The sequence below is a fragment of the Osmerus mordax genome, chromosome 22 (genome assembly GCF_038355195.1).
Source record: "Osmerus mordax isolate fOsmMor3 chromosome 22, fOsmMor3.pri, whole genome shotgun sequence".
Taxonomy (NCBI): domain Eukaryota; kingdom Metazoa; phylum Chordata; class Actinopteri; order Osmeriformes; family Osmeridae; genus Osmerus; species Osmerus mordax.
In genome coordinates, this window is record NC_090071.1 from 11,193,190 (window position 1) to 11,215,591 (window position 22,402).

The 22,402-nt window shown below is 42.3% G+C and overlaps 3 protein-coding genes across 3 annotated transcripts; 2 read left to right on the forward strand and 1 right to left on the reverse strand.

Annotated features, from left to right (window-relative positions):
* Positions 1 to 4,040: 4,040 nt before the first annotated feature.
* Positions 4,041 to 5,391, reverse strand: LOC136966511 (uncharacterized). Its single transcript, XM_067261016.1, has 3 exons — positions 4,831 to 5,391; positions 4,405 to 4,662; positions 4,041 to 4,226 (listed from the first exon to the last, which is right to left on the reverse strand). Exons 1-3 carry the CDS (start codon positions 5,389 to 5,391, stop codon positions 4,041 to 4,043), a joined length of 1,005 nt encoding a protein of 334 aa, XP_067117117.1.
* Positions 5,392 to 16,368: 10,977 nt separating this feature from the next.
* Positions 16,369 to 18,153, forward strand: LOC136966512 (GTPase IMAP family member 8-like). The gene is made up of 2 exons (XM_067261017.1): positions 16,369 to 17,074; positions 17,471 to 18,153. The coding sequence occupies exons 1-2, from the start codon at positions 16,369 to 16,371 to the stop codon at positions 18,151 to 18,153; spliced, it is 1,389 nt and encodes a 462-aa protein (XP_067117118.1).
* A 1,048-nt stretch (positions 18,154 to 19,201) lies between these two features.
* On the forward strand, positions 19,202 to 22,244 carry LOC136966513 (caspase recruitment domain-containing protein 8-like). The gene is made up of 7 exons (XM_067261018.1): positions 19,202 to 19,214; positions 19,430 to 19,565; positions 20,054 to 20,268; positions 20,406 to 20,653; positions 20,722 to 20,856; positions 20,953 to 21,100; positions 21,339 to 22,244. Exons 1-7 carry the CDS (start codon positions 19,202 to 19,204, stop codon positions 21,665 to 21,667), a joined length of 1,224 nt encoding a protein of 407 aa, XP_067117119.1. The 3' UTR covers positions 21,668 to 22,244.
* The last annotated feature ends 158 nt before the right edge of the window (positions 22,245 to 22,402 follow it).

The window sequence follows — 22,402 nt, forward strand, 5'->3', positions numbered from 1 at the left end:
GCCCCGGAACAGAAACACACCCTCATCACCCCTCTGAACATCCTCATCCTCAGACTTATTTACTTTCCCGTCACCCTCCTCGCCACAGTCACCAACTCGTATGGCTACTATGTCCTCGGAGAAGGATTCTGCATCATACAGGGCTTGGCGATCAATTACTTTGGTAAGTCGGTTTAAAAGGTTTACATGTTCCCTCTTCCACATGCACTCCATGCTGTGCATATTCATGTGTTTTTAAAGTATGGTTCTGGTCAATAAAAACAACTGAAAAACGCATGCACCACAATGTGTAATGGAGGAGGAAGACCAGCTGTGTTCACATTCTAACATAACGGTTGGTAACAAGTAGTCTCTGCCATGCAAAGTAATTGGGTGTGCTTTGCCTTCGGCAAGGGCACAACCTTTGTTCTCTCACATATATATTATTGGGTGTGCTCAAGCCTTCGGCGAGAACACAACCTTTGTTCTCTCACATTTTGAGGTGAAAAGTGAAGCTAACGGTGGCTAATTTGCTAGCCACAGTCACTGACGTTACTAACGTCACTACGTCACTAACGTCACGAAAACACGCGTGACTACCTGTAGCAGAACATTCGTTTCACATCTGTTAACTTGGGGGATAGCTAGGCTAACTATAGCTTTACTGCAAGGCAGCTGCAGGAACGCCACAAGCAAAGAGGCCAGGGTGATAACTATTTACTCATTTTACTTTGTGATATGATACACAATTGTGATGTGTAACGTACAATATAAGCTGATATTATTAAAGAAGTACATCAACTTTCGGAAACAGTAGTCTACTATTTCACTGAAGTATTAGCATCATGACATTAGCCTGTGTTGCCCGGGCAACACATACTACAGTGGTCTATGATGTATCTGTTTTCAATCGTTAAAATAAACATTCCTCACATATACATTTTCGTTGTATGATTTATTCTGACATTAGTAAACGATTTGTTGGTGAAATTACCATTACCTGTGGTTTCAAACCAGTGTAGCTCACTGCAACGCTGTCGCTTACGCGAGACACACTACAAAAACATCTAGTACAGTACACAGCTGTTTAGGATGTCAAACGGCGACAGAACATGTTCGGCACTCCCCTTACTTAAATCAAAAGTCTATCTAACTACTAACCTGAATTTCATTGCCACAGCCTAAACGTTGTCAATCTGTTCATGAAGATAATTAATTTCAGCCTAAACCGTACAACGGAACGTTAAATCCAATTCAACCAACGCAATCGCTACCAAGACGAACACAGCAGTAGTCTAGTACTGTACCGTAGTAGTACAATTTACCGGGGCAGCTTCTCCACACAGGGCTATATCGCATTTTGCGTTGTTACTGACAATGATCGCTACAAGTGAGCTTTTTATGAATGAGCGATTTTCCACTAAATAAATGTCAAGCTTATTTACGTTTTAGGGGGCATATTTTCAGTTAGCAGATGGTACTGTTTGAATCGCGATTCTATCTTCTGCCGGTAAAGTCGTAGAATAATCTTCAAAGGGGGTTCTTTATTAATGAATGAATGCAATATGAGTAGGATAAATGCCTGAAAATATCACGAGAAGGGACAACTTAAAAGGACGTTTAAGTCATAGAGATTAGGTCCATTTTAACACCGGTCTGCCAAATGTATTCGTTTTGATTCAGCCTGTCAGCTGCCTCTTGCAGGGGAAATGAGAAGACATCATATTTCATTCTACACTTCACTCGTATTTTGAGTTGTAAGTGAGCAGCAAAAAAAAGATGCTTTTAAATCTATGTAATCTTTATGAATAATAAGTAGGCCCGATGCATTTTTATATAAAATATACAGACCCCTGTGCAACCGACGCAAGCAAGCACACCCTACAATTTCCCCAGAAATTGTATCCTCTCTAGTTTTTATTATTCTTTTTGCCTCCCTAAAACTCAGTCAATATTTGGCCTACATAGACAAAGTAGGTGTCAAACGTTTCGTCTTGGTAGCGATTGAGTTGCTACTATTGGAATTTACGTTCCGTTGCATGGTTTAGGCTGAAGTTAAGTTTTTGTGGCGAAAAGTGAAGCTAACGGTGGCTAATTTGCTAGCCACAGTCACTGACGTTACTTACGTCACTACGTCACTAACGTCACGAAAACACGCGTGACTACCTTTGGCAGAACATTCGTTTCGCATCTGTTAACTTGGGGGATAGCTAGGCTAACTATAGCTTTACTGCAAGGCAGCTGCAGAAACGCCACAAGCAAAGAGCCAGGGTGATAACTATTTATTCATTTTACTTTGTGATATGACACACAATTGTGATGTGTAATGTACAATATAAGCTGATATTATTAAGGAAGTACATCTACTTTCGGAAACAGTAGTCTACTATTTCACTGAAGTATTAGCATCATGACATTAGCCTGTGTTGCCCGGGCAACACATAATACAGTGGTCTATGATGTAGCGTTATCTGTTTTCAATAGTTAAAATAAACATCCCTCACATATACATTTTCGTTGTAGGATTTATTCTGACATTAGTAAACGATTTGTTGGTGAAATTACCATTACCTGTCGTTTCAAACCAGTGTAGCTCACTGCAACGCTGTAGCTTACGCGAGACACACTACAAAAACATCTACACTACACAGCTGTTTAGGAAGTCAAACGGCGACAGAACATGTTCGGCACTCCCCTTACTTAAATCAAAAGTCTATCTAACTACTAACCTGAACTTCATTGACACAGCCTAAACGTTGTCAATCTGTCATGAAAATAATTAATTTCAGCCTAAACCGTACAACGGAACGTTAAATCCAATTCAACCAACGCAATCGCTACCAAGACGAACACAGCAGTAGTCTAGTACTGTACCGTAGTAGTACAATTTACCGGGGCAGCTTCTCCACACAGGGCTATATCGCATTTTGCGTTGTTACTGACAATGGTCGCTACCAGTGAGCTTTTTATGAATGAGCGATTTTCCACTAAATAAATGTCAAGCTTATTTACGTTTTGGGGGGCATATTTTCAGTTAGCAGATGGTACTGTTTGAATCGCGATTCAATCTTCTACTGCCGGTAACGTCCTAGAATAATCTTCAAAGGGGGTTCTTTATTCATGAATGAATGCAATATGAGTAGGCTAAATGCTTGAAAATATCACGAGAAGGGAAAAACTTAAAAGGACGTTTAAGTCATAGAGATTAGGTCAATTTTTACACCGGTCTGCCAAATGTATTCGTTTTGATTCAACGATGAGGGTGCCTCTTGCAGGGGAAATGAGAAGACATCATATTTCATTCTACACTTCACTCGTATTTTGAGTTGTAAACGAGCAGCAAAAAAATGCTTTTAAATCTATGTAATCTTTATGAATAATAAGTGCATTTTTATATAAAATATATAGAAATATCAGTTGTAAAAATGTCATCCAAAAACGGACCCCTGTGCAACCGACGCAAGCAAGCACACCCTACAATTTCCCCAGAAATTGTACCCTCTCTAGTTTAGGCTTACAGTATTACGGTGCGAGATGACCAAATGAATAGTCGGCTATAGTTTTATATATATATATATATATATATATATATATATATATATATATATATTAGGCTGGCAACCATCAAAAAGCAATACCAAATGAAACACAAAATGATAACTTTATTGAGAACAACATTTAGTCAAGCATCTGTGATTTGAGAGTGAGAGAGAGAGAGAGAGAGAGAGAAAGAGAGAGAGAGAGAATGTGTGTGTATGTGTGTGTAAGGGTGGAGTGTAACTGATGATGTCATATGTGTGTATGTCTACATGATCTCTGTGTAGTGAAAGACAGAGAGAGAGAAAGAGCATGAGTATGCATGCATGATGTTTGTTAAACATCTGAACAACAGCCGCATATCAGTTTGCTCGACAGCCACTGGAGAAACCTGTCAATCATAAGAAAAAACATAAAATGTAATCTGCCATACCAGTACGCATTCTCACATCCTTACAATGACTGTCTTGATGTCTTTCCCACATTCTACCACCCCCTCCATTTAGCCTTTCTGCTATCTGTCCTCACCTCTTTCCCACATTTTTCTTTTTCTCCTCCTTCACATCGTTTTCAGAGTATTCCTCTGGCTGTTTGTTACTGACTTCCAACACAAGCTGTGGTTTGACATACAACTGTGTTTTGGCCGTCTTCTCCCCTTTGCCGGTGTTCTTCCTCTCCCCTTTGCCAGGCTTCTTCTCTTCCGTCACATCCTGAAAGCAGAACACAAGCTTACATGGATGAATCACTGAGCTGAGAAAAAAATGGAACCAATGAAATCATGGTTCTTTTCCAGCCTCATTAGTCCGCAATGTATTTAATTAATTTAAATGTATTTATGCTTTAACAGTGAATATCATCATATATTTTCCCATGATGATAATGACCTACCTGTTGGAGCCCTTCCAGTCCTCCTTGGAGCATCCTCTTTACATCAGCGCTCAAGTGGGTGATTGGTGTCAGACGAGGGGGGGGTAAATACCCCACAGCAGGCGGAGTCTCAGGCCTGCTAGGAGTCACAACTCCAACGGTGACACGGTTGAGGGGAGTCAAAGCCTCGGGAGTAGGAGGAGTCAGAGGGGGGGATTCCATGGCGTCGTCCTCAATGGTGAAGGGGACCACAGGAGTGGTCTCTGTCTCAGATAGATCCTGGGGAGACAGAGTCACAAGAGAAGACATCACCTTTTGGCATGTGGGACCTGGGATCTTTCCATGGCTCTTTAGGATGATAATCAACAAACAGTGCCATGCCATACCTTGAATCAAACAATAGCTGAATAAACGAATACGTACAGTACGTCTGTACTGATTACTTACAAAGCGTTGGATGGAGGGCTTTTCTTCCTGAGAGGGTTGGACCTGTGGTGGGGAACTACACACCTCGGGTGGTTGGATCCTCTCAGTGCAGGCCCTGCAGGCCATGCGTAGCTTCTTAACCTCTTTCTGCCAGTTCTTCAGGCCCGTCAGATTGAAGTCATCTCTGCAGTCCTTCATCACCTCTTGGATCAGCGCATCGAAATCTTGGCTGACCCGTATATATTTCTGCGCCTGAATCCTCTGGAGCCTTCTCCCTCTGACGTTATAAACCAGTCTTCTCAGAGACGCACCCATCAGGCCTTTTCCCTGGCTCTTCACACGAGACATCTCTTTGAAGTACTCGTTGGTGTTCAGGATCTCCTCCTTGGTTGTCATAAGGTCCTGTTCCAGGGCAACCAGGGATTTTTGGAACCTTTTCATGACCTTTTCTCTTGTGACACGGGACTGCCTGTCGCGCCTCTTCTGATCGTGTAGCATGGTGGGGTGCACGTCATTAGTGATGCAAGGCTTGGTCACAGCTCTCACCGAGGAAGGAAGAAGGCCCTGGGCTTCGTAATCCATAACAGGATTCTAGGGAGACCAAGAGTAAAGTACAATGTGCAGGAACAGGGCAGACAGGAAAATGTGAAAATATGAAGATCCATATGGTGAGGGAGGAGGTCAGGTGGGTCAGATGGCTGAGCAGTTAGGGAATTGGGCTATTAATCAGGAGGTTGCCAGTTTGATTCCCGGCCGTGCCAAATGAAGTTGTGTCCTTGGGCAAGGCACTTCACCCTACTTTCCTCGGGGGAATGTCCCTGTACTTACTGTAAGTCGCTCTGGATAAGAGCGTCTGCTAAATGACTAAATGTAAATGAGGGAAAAGCTGATTCAGCACTAAGAGAAAAAGACAATTCATTGACCTTTTGCCACACACATACACATACCAGGCTTCTATCCGGAAGTGGATTCTTCTGGCGGTCACGGTCCTCATCAGACTGTGAGTCAGATGGAAACATATTGTTCACACAGTCTATCTTCAAAATGTAATGTACCTTGATGCTTTTGATGCACAAACTGACCAGAAAATCTCTCTCGCTGACTGAACGGAGAGAGATGTCATCGTAATCTTCGGTCTGACGGATAGTGTTCCCACCACGTTCCACTTCCTATATTAGAGACACAGTCACTCAGAGGTATTTGACCATGTTTGCTATTTAACCATTTAAGTGTATGTAAAATAAGGATCTTACCAATTTGGTGTCATCCCTTTCACCTATCGCTACGCATAAACAACTGACCAGAAAATCTGCCTCATCGAGTGAATGGAGAGACAGATCATCCCGATTTTTCCAATCCGTTTCCACCTCTTCAATAGTTGTCCCATCATAGTCAACTTTCTACATTAGAGACACAGTCACTCGGAGAGGTTTATGTTTGCAGTTTAAACATTTACATTTAAGTTGATATAAGGCTCTTACCATTTCTGCGCCGTCCATTTGTCGAACCGGTATCCGTTTGGATCTCTTTCCACTGTCCCCACGACTGTGATCAGGATCATCAAACTGTGTCAGATAGATCGTTAGTTTTCATAAATAAATTCTCTGAAAACCACTGCATCAGGCTATGGCCAATAACAGTGATTATGGGAACGTGTTATTTGAGAGGAGCTGACCTGACTGGAAGAGTTTGGTATCGGCATGTTCGGCTCACAATGATTGGCTGTGAAGCAATTGAGAGAGAAAACTTGTAACTTTTGTAACTACAATGCTGTTGAGGTTTGATTTACAGGCCATTTGTGGACTGAGTATTGAGTCTCTTTTTATTGATGTGGTCAGTTATAACAAAACACAAAAAGAAAACCATGTATCAAAACTTGCTTTAAATGTATTTGATGCGATGATATTGACGGTAACTGCATAACGAAAGTGTGTATTAAATTGAGAATGAAACTATGTTTTACGTTTAAGATTACAATAAGTACGGGAAACATTAATGTGTAAATAAGAATTACTCACCAAAAAGCACAAAATTGTCTGAATAGCCTGAGAACATCTTCTGAGAAAGCTTACAATACAAGTCTTCAAGTTGCTATTCACCTGCCTGTTCAGAAGAAATGTGATGTAGCTGTGTAATGTTTAATTTAAGTATGAATATACACCATTATGACGTTTTTGTACGTAATCATGTGTAGCATTCAAACATACTTTTTATACAGAACGTATGTCCGTAAAATAAATGTGTCAATATTCTTCATTAGAAATGTGTAATTACACACAAGCATGTAGCTCAGATGACTCCAATAAATAATACGCAAACAATGCCCACTATGCAAACTACAACACGTAGGCTATGCGATAATTGTTACTTGGCCCATCTGCACTACACGTTCCGTCATGTAGGACAGATTTGATTTTGAAATCCATACAGCCCAGCAGTCCTTTAAATTGGCAACATCTTTCTTGTCTGTATAGGTACCGACCAGAGCCATTAAATTATTAAGCTTTATTGACTGATTTATGATCAAAACTTGCTTTAAATGTATTAGAATTTTTAATCTGAGAGACATTTTCTTAGTTGTACAGCCATGATATTTACGGTAACTGCATAACGAAAGTGTTTAATTAAATGTAGCATAAAATTATGTTTTGTGTAAGATTACAATAAATAGGGGAAACATTAATGTGTCAATAAGAATTACTCACCAACAAGCACAACATTGTCTGAAGAGCCTGAGAAAATCTTCTGAGAAAGCTTACAATAGTGTTCAAGTTACTATTCGCCTGCCTGTTCAGAAGAAATGTGATGTAGCTCTGTAATGTTTCATTGAAGTATGAATATACACCATTGTGACGTTTACGCCACATCATGTGTAGCATTCGGACATACTTTTATACAGATAGAACGCATCAAATAAATATGTCAATATTCCTCATTAGAAATGTGTAGTAGCCTACACACAACCATGTAGCTCAGATGACTCCAATAAATAATACGCAAACCAATGCCCACTACATACTACAACAGTATGCTATAATTGTTACTTGGCCCATCTGCACTACACGTTCCGTCATGTTGGACAGATTTTATTTTGAAATCCATACACAGCCAGCAGTCCTTAAATTGGCAAAATCTTTCCTGTCTGTATAGGTACGCCCAGAGCCATTTACTTATTATTACTAGGCTTTTCTTTTATTTATTTTTAAAGAAAAGTAGTACGACTGCCCACGTTTCCCTCGAAAACATTTTAGATAGCTACTTTGCATGACACCATCTCTCGCTAGCTGGCCCCGCCAGCTGCGCCATGGATTGGCAAACTGTTCCTGCTGGAGAAGAGGTTCAGTGCAGGAGAGGAACTGTATCAAGTCGTCATTTTAAAGGGAGTTATTGTAGCTTCCCAATAAGGGCCGACAATTTTGAGCAAGAAACAGAAGGGTACTGCACATGTTTACCCTTCTGTTCCTTACTCAAAATGTCAAATAATTGTCCTAAACCTTTTTGAAAGTGAAAGAAAAAGGTGCAGTGGTCTCTCAATTTCTTCCAGAGCTTATGTCAAATGTCTTACCTTCAAGGTAAAAATATTTACTGAACAGATAGGTGACCATGTCAATACAGGACATGCTAGGACTTTTGCTTATCATGAAACCATGCCCAATCTCAACACCGATCTGTCACAAGGATGATACCAAGCGTTTTATTGGAAACACTGATAGACTCCATGTTTTCTACCCATACCCACCCAGAGACATACATTGTTGATTGATAGGGCTGGGATGTTTTGGTACATTGAAGTACATAGTGGAAATTGTGTTACATGGTTGTATAGGGAGACTGGAGGTAAAAAATATCACACTCAATCTCTCATGTTCTCCCTCTCTTTCTACCTGTCTCACACTTACACAAACTACATCTCCATCTATCAGAGGTATGGGAATGCTGATCATTCTGTAAAAAAATTCATTCCCAATTACCTTAATCACTTTTGCTTTCAATTTATCACAGAGAACAAAACAGTAAATCATTTGAAAATAGAAAAGTATTTCTAAAAATGGTTGAAATTTATGTAATTTCATATTACGACAACTGAAAAAATCTGTACATTCTCAATAATTGAAAGAGAGCAGTCCATCTGTGACACGGATATTTTCAACTTGATTGATATAATGTGGCTTTGAACCCCAGAAATGTCTTTCGATGTGATATTTCACCTGAGCAAATAGATGACAAGGTGAAGACAGGAATGGAATACGAAACAGTTTCTGACACGTTGACAGGTAAAACAGACTGAGATACAAAGTTCAGCTTTAGGGGCCATAAACCATATACATGGAAGAAGAGACAGGCTTCACAGTCTTTTGTCCTCAGTATTTCCATCTAGATTGTTTAAATATTTCATATTTCACCTCTAAATAAATGTGACTAATGCCAGCATACTCCCACACATCCAACACAAACACACTTGATATGCTCTCCAAGAATCCAAAGACTATAAGGCAAAAAGCACACACACACATTATGACCAGAAGCAGTGTACTCGATTTTTGCTGAAGGCATTACTGGCACCACACACACAGCTGTGTAACCCACAAAACAATGAGAAACATTTCCCCTTCCTCAGAAATGGTCGAATGTACTTATATCAACACTCCGGGTCTTCATCTCAGAGCCAAATTTGACAAGTGGCTGGGATGATAATCTCTCCGTTACAGCCCCTGGAATAAGGCAGTCGTGCCATTGAAGACACAGGCTTTTCATACACACGGATGTTGTGGAATTTGGAATGTTTCATCGATATCTAGAGCATGTATGTATGAAACCTGTTAGAATTGTGTTTGTGAACTCAGAGAAAGAGTAGTTCAGTCAAGACAATCACGTATTAGATTTGAGCATTTATTGTTACATGACATGGACATGTTGATTTAACTTTGGCGGAGGGGATGATCTAAGGGAAGCACTCCCTGCCTCCTCGATGCAACACATACATACATGATATATGAGGCAGGGAGCAATAGAGATATAATCCCCTGGAGGGATCGAACAGACAGACAGCACGGGGGAGAAAGGGGATGGTGGAGGGCGGCAGCAGCACTGATCATACAACAACCGGGGTGAGTGTGGGCATATCCACGCGTCTTTTAAAGACGCCTTATCGGACGTGGCCCAATGGATATGCGCTGCTAACATGGGTGTGGTAGTGGGCAGAGGAAGGAAGGTGGAGTAAGACGCCTTACGTCCCCGATGACTGACGCGCGCTGCCCGATTGCCCTGCCTGAACGAGCTGCGCTTATTTCTGTTAGATGCCAACAATGAGGCTTGCAGAAGGGAGAGTGGATGAGTCTGTTGCAGGGTGCTGGGCCTCCTGATAAACACAAGGCCACAAGGATGCTTTGGGAAATCCTCTAGGCAGCATTTTCCCTCTGCACTGTTTCTGTTGAAGCACTCACTCCAGTGACATTTACTAAATGTAAATGTAATGTGTGTGCATAATAGATCATGATGTGTAGGGACGTTGCTTCGAATCCTGGGTTTGTGTTTCTTGAATGAGGAATTGAGAACGACGTTGTGTGGGGAGAGAGCTTTATCGGTCTCCGACTTTCTCTCTGTGTGATCTTCACTCAGTTCAGACTGCTAACATTTACATTTACATTTATTCATTTAGCAGACGCTCTTATCCAGAGCGACTTACAGTAAGTACAGGGACATTCCCCCCGAGGCAAGTAAGGTGAAGTGCCTTACCCAAGGACACAACATCATTTTGCACGGCCGGGAATCGAACTGGCAACCTTATGATTACTAGCCCAATTCCCTAACCGCTCAGCCACCTGACCCCACACACAGAGACAAATGACTTCCAGTTTTACCTGAGGTTGAAATCTTGGTGTTCGTTGCTGGTTTTGGATTCAGCGTTTCTTATGGCTCCAGTCAGAACTGTGGTCAAGAGTTTGTGGTTCCAGTTGGTGCTGAAGTGTTCTGCTTGGGTTCAACTAGACGTGGGGAGCAAGTGGGTCTGGACTGAGGTCTGGTTCTAGGCCACAGCGGGTACAGCTGGCACATCCAGAACTGGCATGGAGCTGGCAGTGCCCACAGTCTTTCCCCAGGATGACCACAGCATGCTGGTCTTCCTCCTGTTCCTTCTCAACCTCGTCTCCAACAACTTCCTGGTCATATTAGTGCCGCCCCGGAACAGAAACACACCCTCATCACCCCTCTGAACATCCTCATCCTCAGACTTATTTACTTTCCCGTCACCCTCCTCGCCACAGTCACCAACTCGTATGGCTACTATGTCCTCGGAGAAGGATTCTGCATCATACAGGGCTTGGCGATCAATTACTTTGGTAAGTCGGTTTAAAAGGTTTACATGTTCCCTCTTCCACATGCACTCCATGCTGTGCATATTCATGTGTTTTTAAAGTATGGTTCTGGTCAATAAAAACAACTGAAAAACGCATGCACCACAATGTGTAATGGAGGAGGAAGACCAGCTGTGTTCACATTCTAACATAACGGTTGGTAACAAGTAGTCTCTGCCATGCAAAGTAATTGGGTGTGCTTTGCCTTCGGCAAGGGCACAACCTTTGTTCTCTCACATATATATTATTGGGTGTGCTCAAGCCTTCGGCGAGAACACAACCTTTGTTCTCTCACATTTTGAGGTGAAAAGTGAAGCTAACGGTGGCTAATTTGCTAGCCACAGTCACTGACGTTACTAACGTCACTACGTCACTAACGTCACGAAAACACGCGTGACTACCTGTAGCAGAACATTCGTTTCACATCTGTTAACTTGGGGGATAGCTAGGCTAACTATAGCTTTACTGCAAGGCAGCTGCAGGAACGCCACAAGCAAAGAGGCCAGGGTGATAACTATTTACTCATTTTACTTTGTGATATGATACACAATTGTGATGTGTAACGTACAATATAAGCTGATATTATTAAAGAAGTACATCAACTTTCGGAAACAGTAGTCTACTATTTCACTGAAGTATTAGCATCATGACATTAGCCTGTGTTGCCCGGGCAACACATACTACAGTGGTCTATGATGTATCTGTTTTCAATCGTTAAAATAAACATTCCTCACATATACATTTTCGTTGTATGATTTATTCTGACATTAGTAAACGATTTGTTGGTGAAATTACCATTACCTGTGGTTTCAAACCAGTGTAGCTCACTGCAACGCTGTCGCTTACGCGAGACACACTACAAAAACATCTAGTACAGTACACAGCTGTTTAGGATGTCAAACGGCGACAGAACATGTTCGGCACTCCCCTTACTTAAATCAAAAGTCTATCTAACTACTAACCTGAATTTCATTGCCACAGCCTAAACGTTGTCAATCTGTTCATGAAGATAATTAATTTCAGCCTAAACCGTACAACGGAACGTTAAATCCAATTCAACCAACGCAATCGCTACCAAGACGAACACAGCAGTAGTCTAGTACTGTACCGTAGTAGTACAATTTACCGGGGCAGCTTCTCCACACAGGGCTATATCGCATTTTGCGTTGTTACTGACAATGATCGCTACAAGTGAGCTTTTTATGAATGAGCGATTTTCCACTAAATAAATGTCAAGCTTATTTACGTTTTGGGGGGCATATTTTCAGTTAGCAGATGGTACTGTTTGAATCGCGATTCCATCTTCTGCCGGGTAACGTCGTAGAATAATCTTCAAAGGGGGTTCTTTATTAATGAATGAATGCAATGAGTAGGCTACATGCCTGAAAATATCACGAGAAGGGAAAAACTTAAAATGACGTTTAAGTCATAGAGATTAGGTAGATTTTTACACCGGTCTGCCAAATTTATTTGTTTTGATTCAACGATGAGGCTGCCTCTTGCAGGGGAAATGAGAAGACATCTATTTCATTCTACAATTCACTCGTATTTTCAGTTGTAAATGAGCAGCAAAAAAAAAAAGCTTTTAAATCTATGTAATCTTTATAAATAATTAGTATGCATTTTTATATAAAATATACAGAAGTATCAGTTGTAAAAATGTCGTTCAAAAACGGACCCCTGTGCAACCGACGCAAGCAAGCACACCCTACAATTTCCCCAGAAATTGTACCATCTCTAGTTATTTTTATTTTTTTAATTTATTTTTGCCCCCCTAAAACTCAGTCAATATTTGGCCTACATAGACAACGTAGGTGTCAAAAGTTTCGTCTTGGTAGCGATTGAGTTGCTTCTATTGGAATTTACGTTCCGTTGCATGGTTTAGGCTTAAGTTAAGTTTTTGTGGCGAAAAGTGAAGCTAACGGTGGCTAATTTGCTAGCCACAGTCACTGACGTTACTAACGTCACTGCGTCACTAACGTCACGAAAACACACGTGACTACCTTTGGCAGAACATTCGTTTCGCATCTGTTAACTTGGGGGATAGCTAGGCTAACTATAGCTTTACTGCAAGGCAGCTGCAGAAACGCCACAAGAAAAGAGGCCAGGGTGATAACTATTTACTCATTTTACTTTGTGATATGATACACAATTGTGATGTGTAACGTACAATATAAGCTGATATTATTAAAGAAGTACATCAACTTTCGGAAACAGTAGTCTACTATTTCACTGAAGTATTAGCATCATGACATTAGCCTGTGTTGCCCGGGCAACACATACTACAGTGGTCTATGATGTATCTGTTTTCAATCGTTAAAATAAACATTCCTCACATATACATTTTCGTTGTATGATTTATTCTGACATTAGTAAACGATTTGTTGGTGAAATTACCATTACCTGTGGTTTCAAACCAGTGTAGCTCACTGCAACGCTGTCGCTTACACGAGACACACTACAAAAACATCTAGTACAGTACACAGCTGTTTAGGATGTCAAACGGCGACAGAACATGTTCGGCACTCCCCTTACTTAAATCAAAAGTCTATCTAACTACTAACCTGAATTTCATTGCCACAGCCTAAACGTTGTCAATCTGTTCATGAAGATAATTATTTCAGCCTAAACCGTACAACGGAACGTTAAATCCAATTCAACCAACGCAATCGCTACCAAGACGAACACAGCAGTAGTCTAGTACTGTACCGTAGTAGTACAATTTACCGGGGCAGCTTCTCCACACAGGGCTATATCGCATTTTGCGTTGTTACTGACAATGATCGCTACAAGTGAGCTTTTTATGAATGAGCGATTTTCCACTAAATAAATGTCAAGCTTATTTACGTTTTGGGGGGCATATTTTCAGTTAGCAGATGGTACTGTTTGAATCGCGATTCCATCTTCTGCCGGGTAACGTCGTAGAATAATCTTCAAAGGGGGTTCTTTATTAATGAATGAATGCAATGAGTAGGCTACATGCCTGAAAATATCACGAGAAGGGAAAAACTTAAAATGACGTTTAAGTCATAGAGATTAGGTAAATTTTTACACCGGTCTGCCAAATTTATTTGTTTTGATTCAACGATGAGGCTGCCTCTTGCAGGGGAAATGAGAAGACATCTATTTCATTCTACAATTCACTCGTATTTTCAGTTGTAAATGAGCAGCAAAAAAAAAAAAGCTTTTAAATCTATGTAATCTTTATAAATAATTAGTATGCATTTTTATATAAAATATACAGAAGTATCAGTTGTAAAAATGTCGTTCAAAAACGGACCCCTGTGCAACCGACGAAAGCAAGCACACCCTACAATTTCCCCAGAAATTGTACCCTCTCTAGTTTGATTTGTAATACTAGGCTATGTATCAGAATATAATATTTAAATCAGGAGAGACCTGGGATGTGTAAAGTTATATTTATTGTACAAAGATGCTCGATTAACAACAGTTGTTTCGCACTTCAATCAAGTATCAATGGGCGTAAGCCCTGCAGCCGAAGAAGAATCCCCCCATGTGGTCCAGGCACTGGTGGCGGTGGCAGCAGCCGATGACCCAGCCAGAAGAGACCGGGTGGCGACGGCAAGGCTGAGGGTCGCTCACTGTGGTAACTTGGATAAACTAAACAGGGGGAGAAACTTATATAAAGGCACGGCATTATTATGATAGGCTGGCGGAGGAGGCGGCACTGCGCTAATTGATAGAGAGCGCTGCTAATCGAACATAGAACCCCGATGATAGCCCCCAGGCATAGAGGTAGAGGGAAAGGAGAGAGCGTGCGTAGCGGGGCGAGTGTGTAGTTAGGCTTAACTGCAGGGTTCGGTCTTGCCTGACAACTTACGCTAAACTTGATTTAAACGTGCCAACGAGATAAGAAATCGTTCATATCCCGTAGAAAGGAGGATTTCAGCTGTAGTATTTTATATAATATTTGCCGATGTAGTAACTGTTTCTTGTCGATCACTGTTGAAGTAGGCCAGACATTATTAGAATAATCTGGTGTATATTTGAGATTTTTTGACACAAATTTGAAAAAGATATTGAGATCAGCAAGGATTTCATGCTATTTTCAGAGATTAGCGATTTTCTATCATTTTTTAAAAAGTTTTATTGAAAATGTAAAGGGTGTGGAAGTAGGCCAGACATTATTAGAATAATCTGGTGTATATTTGAGATTTTTTGACACAAGTTTGAAAGATATTGAGATTAGCAAGGATTTCATGCTATTTTCATAGATTAGCGATTAATTGGAATTTTATTCAAAACTTTATTGGAAAAGTAAAGGGTGTGGAAGTAGGCCAGACATTATTAGAATAATCTGGTGTATATTTGAGATTTTTTTTAACTAATTTGAAAAAGATATTGAGATTAGCAAGGATTTCATGCTATTTTCATAGATTAGCGATTTTCTATCATTTTTTAAAAAGTTTTATTGAAAAAGTAAAGGGTGTGGAAGTAGGCCAGACATTATTAGAATTATCTGGTGTATATTTGATATTTTTTGACACAAGTTTGAAAAAGATATTGAGATTAGCGTGGATTTCATGCTATTTTCAGAGATTAGCGATTTTCTATCATTCTTTTAAAAACATTATTGAAAAATTAAAGGCTGTGGAAGTATACCAGACATTGTTGGAATACTCTGCTGTTTGTTTGAGGTTTTATAGTCATAAAATCATTATAAAAGTCATCATTTTTCAAAATTGTGGGTAATTTTCACCCGGTCCTTAACTCGACGCTGCAAAGTAGCGTTTTCCGGATGTGAGACGAATGTCGAATGTCGAATATGAAACTAACTTCACCTCGCTCTCACACATTCCTTGAAAGTCAATCCTCATTTATCTCCGATTTAAACACCTTGCCGCCTCATGAGAGATGGTAGGACCATTCATGTTTTGTTGTATTTTTTCACTTATTGTTGAGCAGTGTTGATCTAAACAGTTGTTGCCTGAAGTGTTTGTTAAAAAGGTATTGAGGCGGACTTTGAGGCAGACTTTGTCTCCAGTAGGCCTTTTTGAACAGGCTGCAATTTCTTCTAGACTGAGAGACTGAAACCTACATAAAGTCTGAGAGCAGCAATGGAAACCCGCGGCAGTTCAGGTTAATTAACTCATATGTCAAATCTGAATATGGTCAAATATACCCTTGTATGAAATGTGTAATTAGCTTGTATTTGTCAATTTAGATTCTTACAATTTGAATGTAAATGGCAGGTAACTCGATCCATCGCTCAGAGCTGAGGATTGTGCTGCTGGGGTGGATAGGTGCAGGGAAGAGTTCATCAGGGAACACCATCCTGGGCAGAGAGGAGTTTGACCTGAGGACAGCTCAGTGTGTGAAGAGACTGGGAGAGGTAGCAGGGAGGCAGGTCACCTTGGTCGACACTCCAGGATGGTGGAGGGATCTCCCTGCAGAGTACACAACTAAACTGGTTAAACAGGAGATTGTACGGAGTGTGTCTCTGTGTCCCCCAGGACCCCACGCCCTCCTCCTGGTCATACAAGGAGGGGGTTCATTCACTGAGAAACACAGATTATCAGTAGAGAAACACCTGCAGCTTCTTAATGAGTGTGTCTGGAGTCACACTGTAGTGCTGTTCACCCATGGGGACTATCTAGGAGACACAACCATTGAGCAGCACATTCAACAAGAGGGAAAAGCTCTCCAGTGGCTTGTTGAGAAATGTGGCAAAAGGTATCATGTCCTCAACAATAATAACAGGGGTGATGGCTCTCAGGTCACAGAGCTGCTGGACAAGATAGAGGAGATGGTAGCAGGAAACAGAGGAGGACACTATGAGATCAAGAGAGGAATACTGGACAAGGTAAAAAAGTGGAGGAGAACAAAAGAAGAGAAAGAAAAAGAAAGTCATCAGGTTCCAAAACAGAGAGAGATCCATCAAACATTCACAGGTGAGTTTTGTTTCTTGGTTTAAAGGAACACGCAGTAAAATAGATGGTTCTGATACAAAAGTCATTCCCTGTTGTGTCTCTTTCTTAAGACTTCATTAATCATTTATATTTGAATAGTTATTAATCTTTGAATAGTTTTGAGCAGGGGCCCATTGTTGACCATTTTATCAAAAATACAAGTGGTTTAGGTAAAGGCTCTTCTGTTTAAATTCTCTCTCTCTAACAAGTAAGACAATTCACAATATAATATATATATCATACAAAATAGCATACAATATTGTTTCAACTAAGAGCACAGCAGTAATTTGCATTATTGAATTTGAGGGGCACAACTGGTTAGGACACGACTGTTGACAATGTTTCTCTATCCGACTGGTGACCGTGTCCATCTTGCAGAGCTGAGGATTGTTCTGCTGGGGTGGAGAGGTGCAGGGAAGAGTTCATCAGGAAATACCATCCTGGGGAGAGAGGAGTTTGACCTGAGGACAGCTGCTCAGTGTGTGAAGAGAGTGGGAGAAGTAGCAGGGAGGCAGGTCACTGTGGTCGACACTCCAGGATGGTGGAGAAAGACCCCTATAGAGGTCACTACTGAGCTGGTTAAACAGGAGATAGTACGCAGTGTGTCTCTGTGTCCCCCAGGACCCCACGCCCTCCTCCTGGTCATAGTGGGGGTGGCTTCATTCACAGAGGGATACACTAAATCTGTAGAGCAACACATGGAGCTTCTCAGTGAGAGTGTCTGGAGTCACACTATAGTGCTGTTCACCCATGGGGACTATCTGGGAGACACAACCATTGAGCAGCACATTCAACATGAGGGGAAAGCTCTCCAGTGGCTTGTTGAGAAATGTGGGAACAGGTATCATGTCCTCAACAATATGAACAGGGGTGATGGCTCTCAGGTCACAGAGCTGCTGGACAAGATAGAGGAGATGGTGGCAGTCAACAGTGGAGATGTGTTCTGCCTGGAGGGCATCAGAGATGAAGAGCAGAGTTCTGAGTGGAAGATACCATTTCTGCCTGAGAGGAGGATTAGGAGCATAGATGATCCTCCTTCTTGTGAGTTTGACATTATATAGTGATAAAGTAATGATAATGTAGTAATGAAGTACGTAATGATAATTAAGAGAATATACTGTAACTGTATAGTGAGTAATGCAGATTGCCAGTAGAGGCAGTGGACACTTCTAGTTGGGGTGAAGTAAGTGATTCAAATGAAAACGGTCAGATTTGAGTAATACAGTACAGACAAGTTTTAATGTCATTATATTTTTCAACGTATACATTGTGTGTTCATAATCTTAGAATGACAGAATCACAATTCTTACTTTCTTTGTCCCACCTGTAAGTAATATGAAAGATCCCATGACATGCTGTTTTTGAATGCTTTTATATAGGCCCTAGTGGTCCCCTAATACTGTATCTGAAGTTTCTTTCCCGAAATCCAGCCTTGGTGCAGAATTACAGCCACTACGAGCAGTCCCACAATGAGCTTTCCTCAGGACGTGCTGTTTCTGTGTCTGTAGCTTTAAATGCTCTGAGGAAGAAAGAGGCGGGGCTAACTGCCATTCTTTGGTCATTGCAAGCCATGATGTCTCGAGGAAAACCAATATCGCACTCGCACGGTCGTAGCTCATTTTCTCATTGGTGGGCCAAATTCTCTGTGCAGGCAAAGTTGAGAAAGGGGAGGTAACCTTTGCTCTTATGAAGTCATAAAACCAGCATTTTCAAAACCGAGCGTTTCAGCTTTCATTTTCTCAAAGGCGGAGAAGAATACCCAGGGCTTGGTTTACACCTATCAACATTTCTAGCCACTGGGGGACCAAAGGCAGGCTAGGGAAACTCACATTATTGTTAAATAACCTCCTAAAGTGAACATTTCATGTCATGGGACCTTTGAATCTAATTTAATGTTAAGTAGTTATTGTGACACCTAGAACACTTGGTGCTGTTGATAACGAGTGTTGTTGTTCTTCAGTGAGTGGGGCCAGCAGAACAGAAACCACCAACAACTCTGAGGACATATCTGACTGGGGGTCAGAGGCTGGATCACGACCTGGCGGTAGGACCAGGGTTAGAGGTCATGGAGGGTCATGTCTAATGAGGGTAGGACCAGGGTCAGAGGTCATGTCTAATGAGGGTAGGACCATGGTCAGAGGACATAGAGGGTCATGTCTAATGAGGGTAGGACCAGGGTCAGAGGTCATGGAGGGTCATGTCTAATGAGGGTAGGACCAGGGTCAGAGGTCATAGAGGGTCATGTCTAATGAGGGTAGAACCAGGGTTTGTGGGACTGCTGACCCTCCTCAGTCTAGCCTCTGGTGTTCAGTGTGGTCTGGTCCGCTTTTTCCACAGGGAGTGGCGATGACGGATCTGAGTGCCAATCTCTGAGAAGCTCTGCACATGACTCCGCCTATGGCTCTGACACTTCCTGTCCGTCACGTCACCTGACCTCAGTGGTGGGATCATCCAGATCTAGGACTGGTGTGAGGTATGCAGATGAATCCTGGAGTTCTTGAGACAGCTGTATCTTTATCTGGTCCAGTCAACACTGTCTTCCCTCTGTCTCCACAACCTAGGAAGCCCCTGCTAGCTGGAGCCACTCTGAGTTCTACACCAGAGGAACTTGTAAGAACCTGCCCCTTTACTCAGAACATCCTTGGAGACAAAGCAAACATGATATTTCAAACAGAACAGCAGTACATATCCCAGTACTTTACATTGCCAAATTTTCTAATACAACCCCCTCCATCTAGATCTGCCCTGTAACATCAAAGAACACTGGACTGGTCTTGGTTTGATCAAGTTTTTCTCTGTATTCCAGACTCCGACTGTAGTGACTCCAGAAACTGCAGTAGAACTCACAGAAACCTCATACAGGTGATCCTTCCAGCCACTAACAACATACTATCAGGGTTCAGTGGTATTGTCCCAGGTGTTTCTGCAGTAGTGAGTGAGCTGGTTCTGCTGTGTCCCCAGGCTCTGCTGCCCTCAAGCAGGTCTGTTCCAGTGCAGTCTGACTGGCCTCATGTTCCTGATGGAGGGCCAGGGTGAGGTGCTCTACAGGACTGTCCAATGGGACCAAGGTCTGCTGAACGCCACAGGCCGCTCCCCTGCCGGACCCCTGTTCACCATCGACTGTCCCCAAGGCTCTGTCTGTCAGCTGCACCTCCCACACTGTGAGATTCTCTCTGGTGAGTTACACCTAGAAACATCTCACCCAGCAGACTGTATGTGCTAGACTTCTGTCTGTCCAAGATAGTCCTTTTCTAGACTGTCTGTTATAGACAATGAGGTAACACAGTGAGAGTGACAGGTTACTGTGTTTCAGGAGAGGGGCATGAGGTGCTGTCTGTGGCTCATGTTACTGGAGGCAGCGTGGAGCTTGTGCCTCCACTGAGGGTGACAGACTCTCATGTGGTGGTGGATGTGACAGACCTGTCCCTGTGGGGCCTGGTCAGGTGGTTTCTACCCTCCCTCACCATCAAGGGCCAGGTGCTCCTCTTCCTCCAGCAGCTGAGCCCCATGTATACCATCCTCAACGTGATGGTTCTGCCCAGCAACGTGCCTCTCTCTGAGGTAAACATCCCTGCTCCACATCCACAGTGACCTGCTGGAATCATGATAGTCTTCAGGGAAGATAGTAGCCTCCTCTGTCTGGTTGCAGGGAGAAACAGGAGGGAACCACCTACCTGCGTGTCAGTTCTGACTGCCGGCTAGCTAAGGGGGACAGGTACAGTCTCACCTGTCATCTGGAAGAGACACCCCGGGTACAACCAAAGGTAGGTGACTCATTGGGTCACACTAGTTCAACAATGTGGTTTCAATGTTGTGCTACAGTAGATGCTGACTCATGACTGGGTTCGTCCCTGTTCCAGTTTGTTCTGTTGGACTGGAACTACGGACCCAACTACCACCCCACCTTCCAGGTGTTCCTGCGCCCCGTCACACAGGAGGCAGAGCTCAGCCTGTTGGAGGGGAAGCTGGAGGGGGTAGAAGTGTGGTCGGGGCTGGTCCCACTGACAGGTAACAGCAGCTGACATTTAGGACCCCCCACAGGTGATGAGCTGAAGTCAAGTTGGACGTGATGGCTTGAACAATTAAATTTGTTTGTAAACTATTCTTGTCTGTTAGTAGGATTGTTGTCATAACATGTAAAGGTGAATGAGTATCTGAGGTGAATCTTTAGTCTGTTAGCTGAGTCTGCTACTCTGGAGTGTTCTCTCCATGGAAACGGACTGATGATGATGATGACTGGTCGCAGGTGCTGCTGTCACCGGAGCGACGACGTCAGAGGGACCGTCTGAGCGCTCTCAGGGTGAACGTGCGGAGCAGCAGCTAAAGGCTGTGAGATCAGAGTTTGTGAAGCGTGTGTCAGTCCCCGTGCTGAATAGCCTATTGGACGAGCTCCGTCAGCATGGAGTCATCACGCAGGAAGAGGAGGAGTCTGTCAAGGCCATCGCTGAGAGGGCGGAGAGAGCGCGCCACGTCATCGACGCCGTGCTGAACAAAGGAGCTGAAGCCTGCCGCATGATGACATTGTTCTTACTTGAGCAGGACTCCTACATGAGCAAGAAGCTTGGTCTAAGATAGTGTGGCTGTGGGGGGGAGGGGGAGGGGGGGGGGATGTCTGGACACCATTTGTGCATGAAAATAGGGATGTATGATGTTAATCACACTCAGGAGATCAGCCATGGCCTTATCTGTTCATATGTTTAGTCTTATTTTCCACTCAGGTCAGTCCTACTGTAACTCAGTAAAGTCTGCAATGATCTGAGCAAACATACTCATGCCTATCTTCAGCAATGTTTTTTTCAATGCAAGAAATGTGTAAATAAGAAAATTGATCCACATCAATGGCATTCTAAACTATTTTCTTTGAATCTGACCTCAATCAGGTTCTTCAGAGTGCATCAGGTTAGTGTGCCCAGGCAGAGTACACCAGAAAGCTTTCAGACAAATTGAATAGGTGAAACTGTTTATGATTAATGAAAATGTTTACATGGGACCCCTGCAAAGTATGGTCTAGCCCTCTCACACAGTGCCATACACAACATCCAACAGTGAATGAAACCTGTGTTTATGTTAGCTTGAAGCTGGTACTAGATTGGAGATCTATGTGCCTCATCAAGTGATCCTCCTTCGTAAAACACTCTGCTTTTTGCACTGCATTACAACATGGTATCTTGTACATTTGTATTTTTTGTAATATTTGTATTTTTATATTGTAATTTACGGCAATTTATATTTTATTGTATATTTAATTCTATTCTAATCCCACTTAGTACTGCTAGTTTATGTACCCTTAGTATAGTTAGTCCACATATT

Excerpts from the sequence above, each read along its gene's own strand:
- LOC136966512 (XM_067261017.1), top strand. The coding sequence starts at position 16,369 with ATGGCAGGTAACTCGATCCATCGCTCAGAGCTGAGGATTGTGCTGCTG. Across the intron at positions 17,075-17,470 it reads GATCCATCAAACATTCACAG|AGCTGAGGATTGTTCTGCTG; the intron begins GTGAGTTTTGTT and ends TCCATCTTGCAG.
- LOC136966513 (XM_067261018.1), top strand. Across the intron at positions 19,566-20,053 it reads AGATCTAGGACTGGTGTGAG|GCTCTGCTGCCCTCAAGCAG; the intron begins GTATGCAGATGA and ends CTGTGTCCCCAG. Across the intron at positions 21,101-21,338 it reads GGGGCTGGTCCCACTGACAG|GTGCTGCTGTCACCGGAGCG; the intron begins GTAACAGCAGCT and ends GACTGGTCGCAG.
- LOC136966511 (XM_067261016.1), bottom strand. The coding sequence starts at position 5,391 with ATGGATTACGAAGCCCAGGGCCTTCTTCCTTCCTCGGTGAGAGCTGTG. Across the intron at positions 4,663-4,830 it reads AGCCCTCCATCCAACGCTTT|GATCTATCTGAGACAGAGAC; the intron begins GTAAGTAATCAG and ends CTGTCTCCCCAG. Across the intron at positions 4,227-4,404 it reads GACTGGAAGGGCTCCAACAG|GATGTGACGGAAGAGAAGAA; the intron begins GTAGGTCATTAT and ends TTCTGCTTTCAG.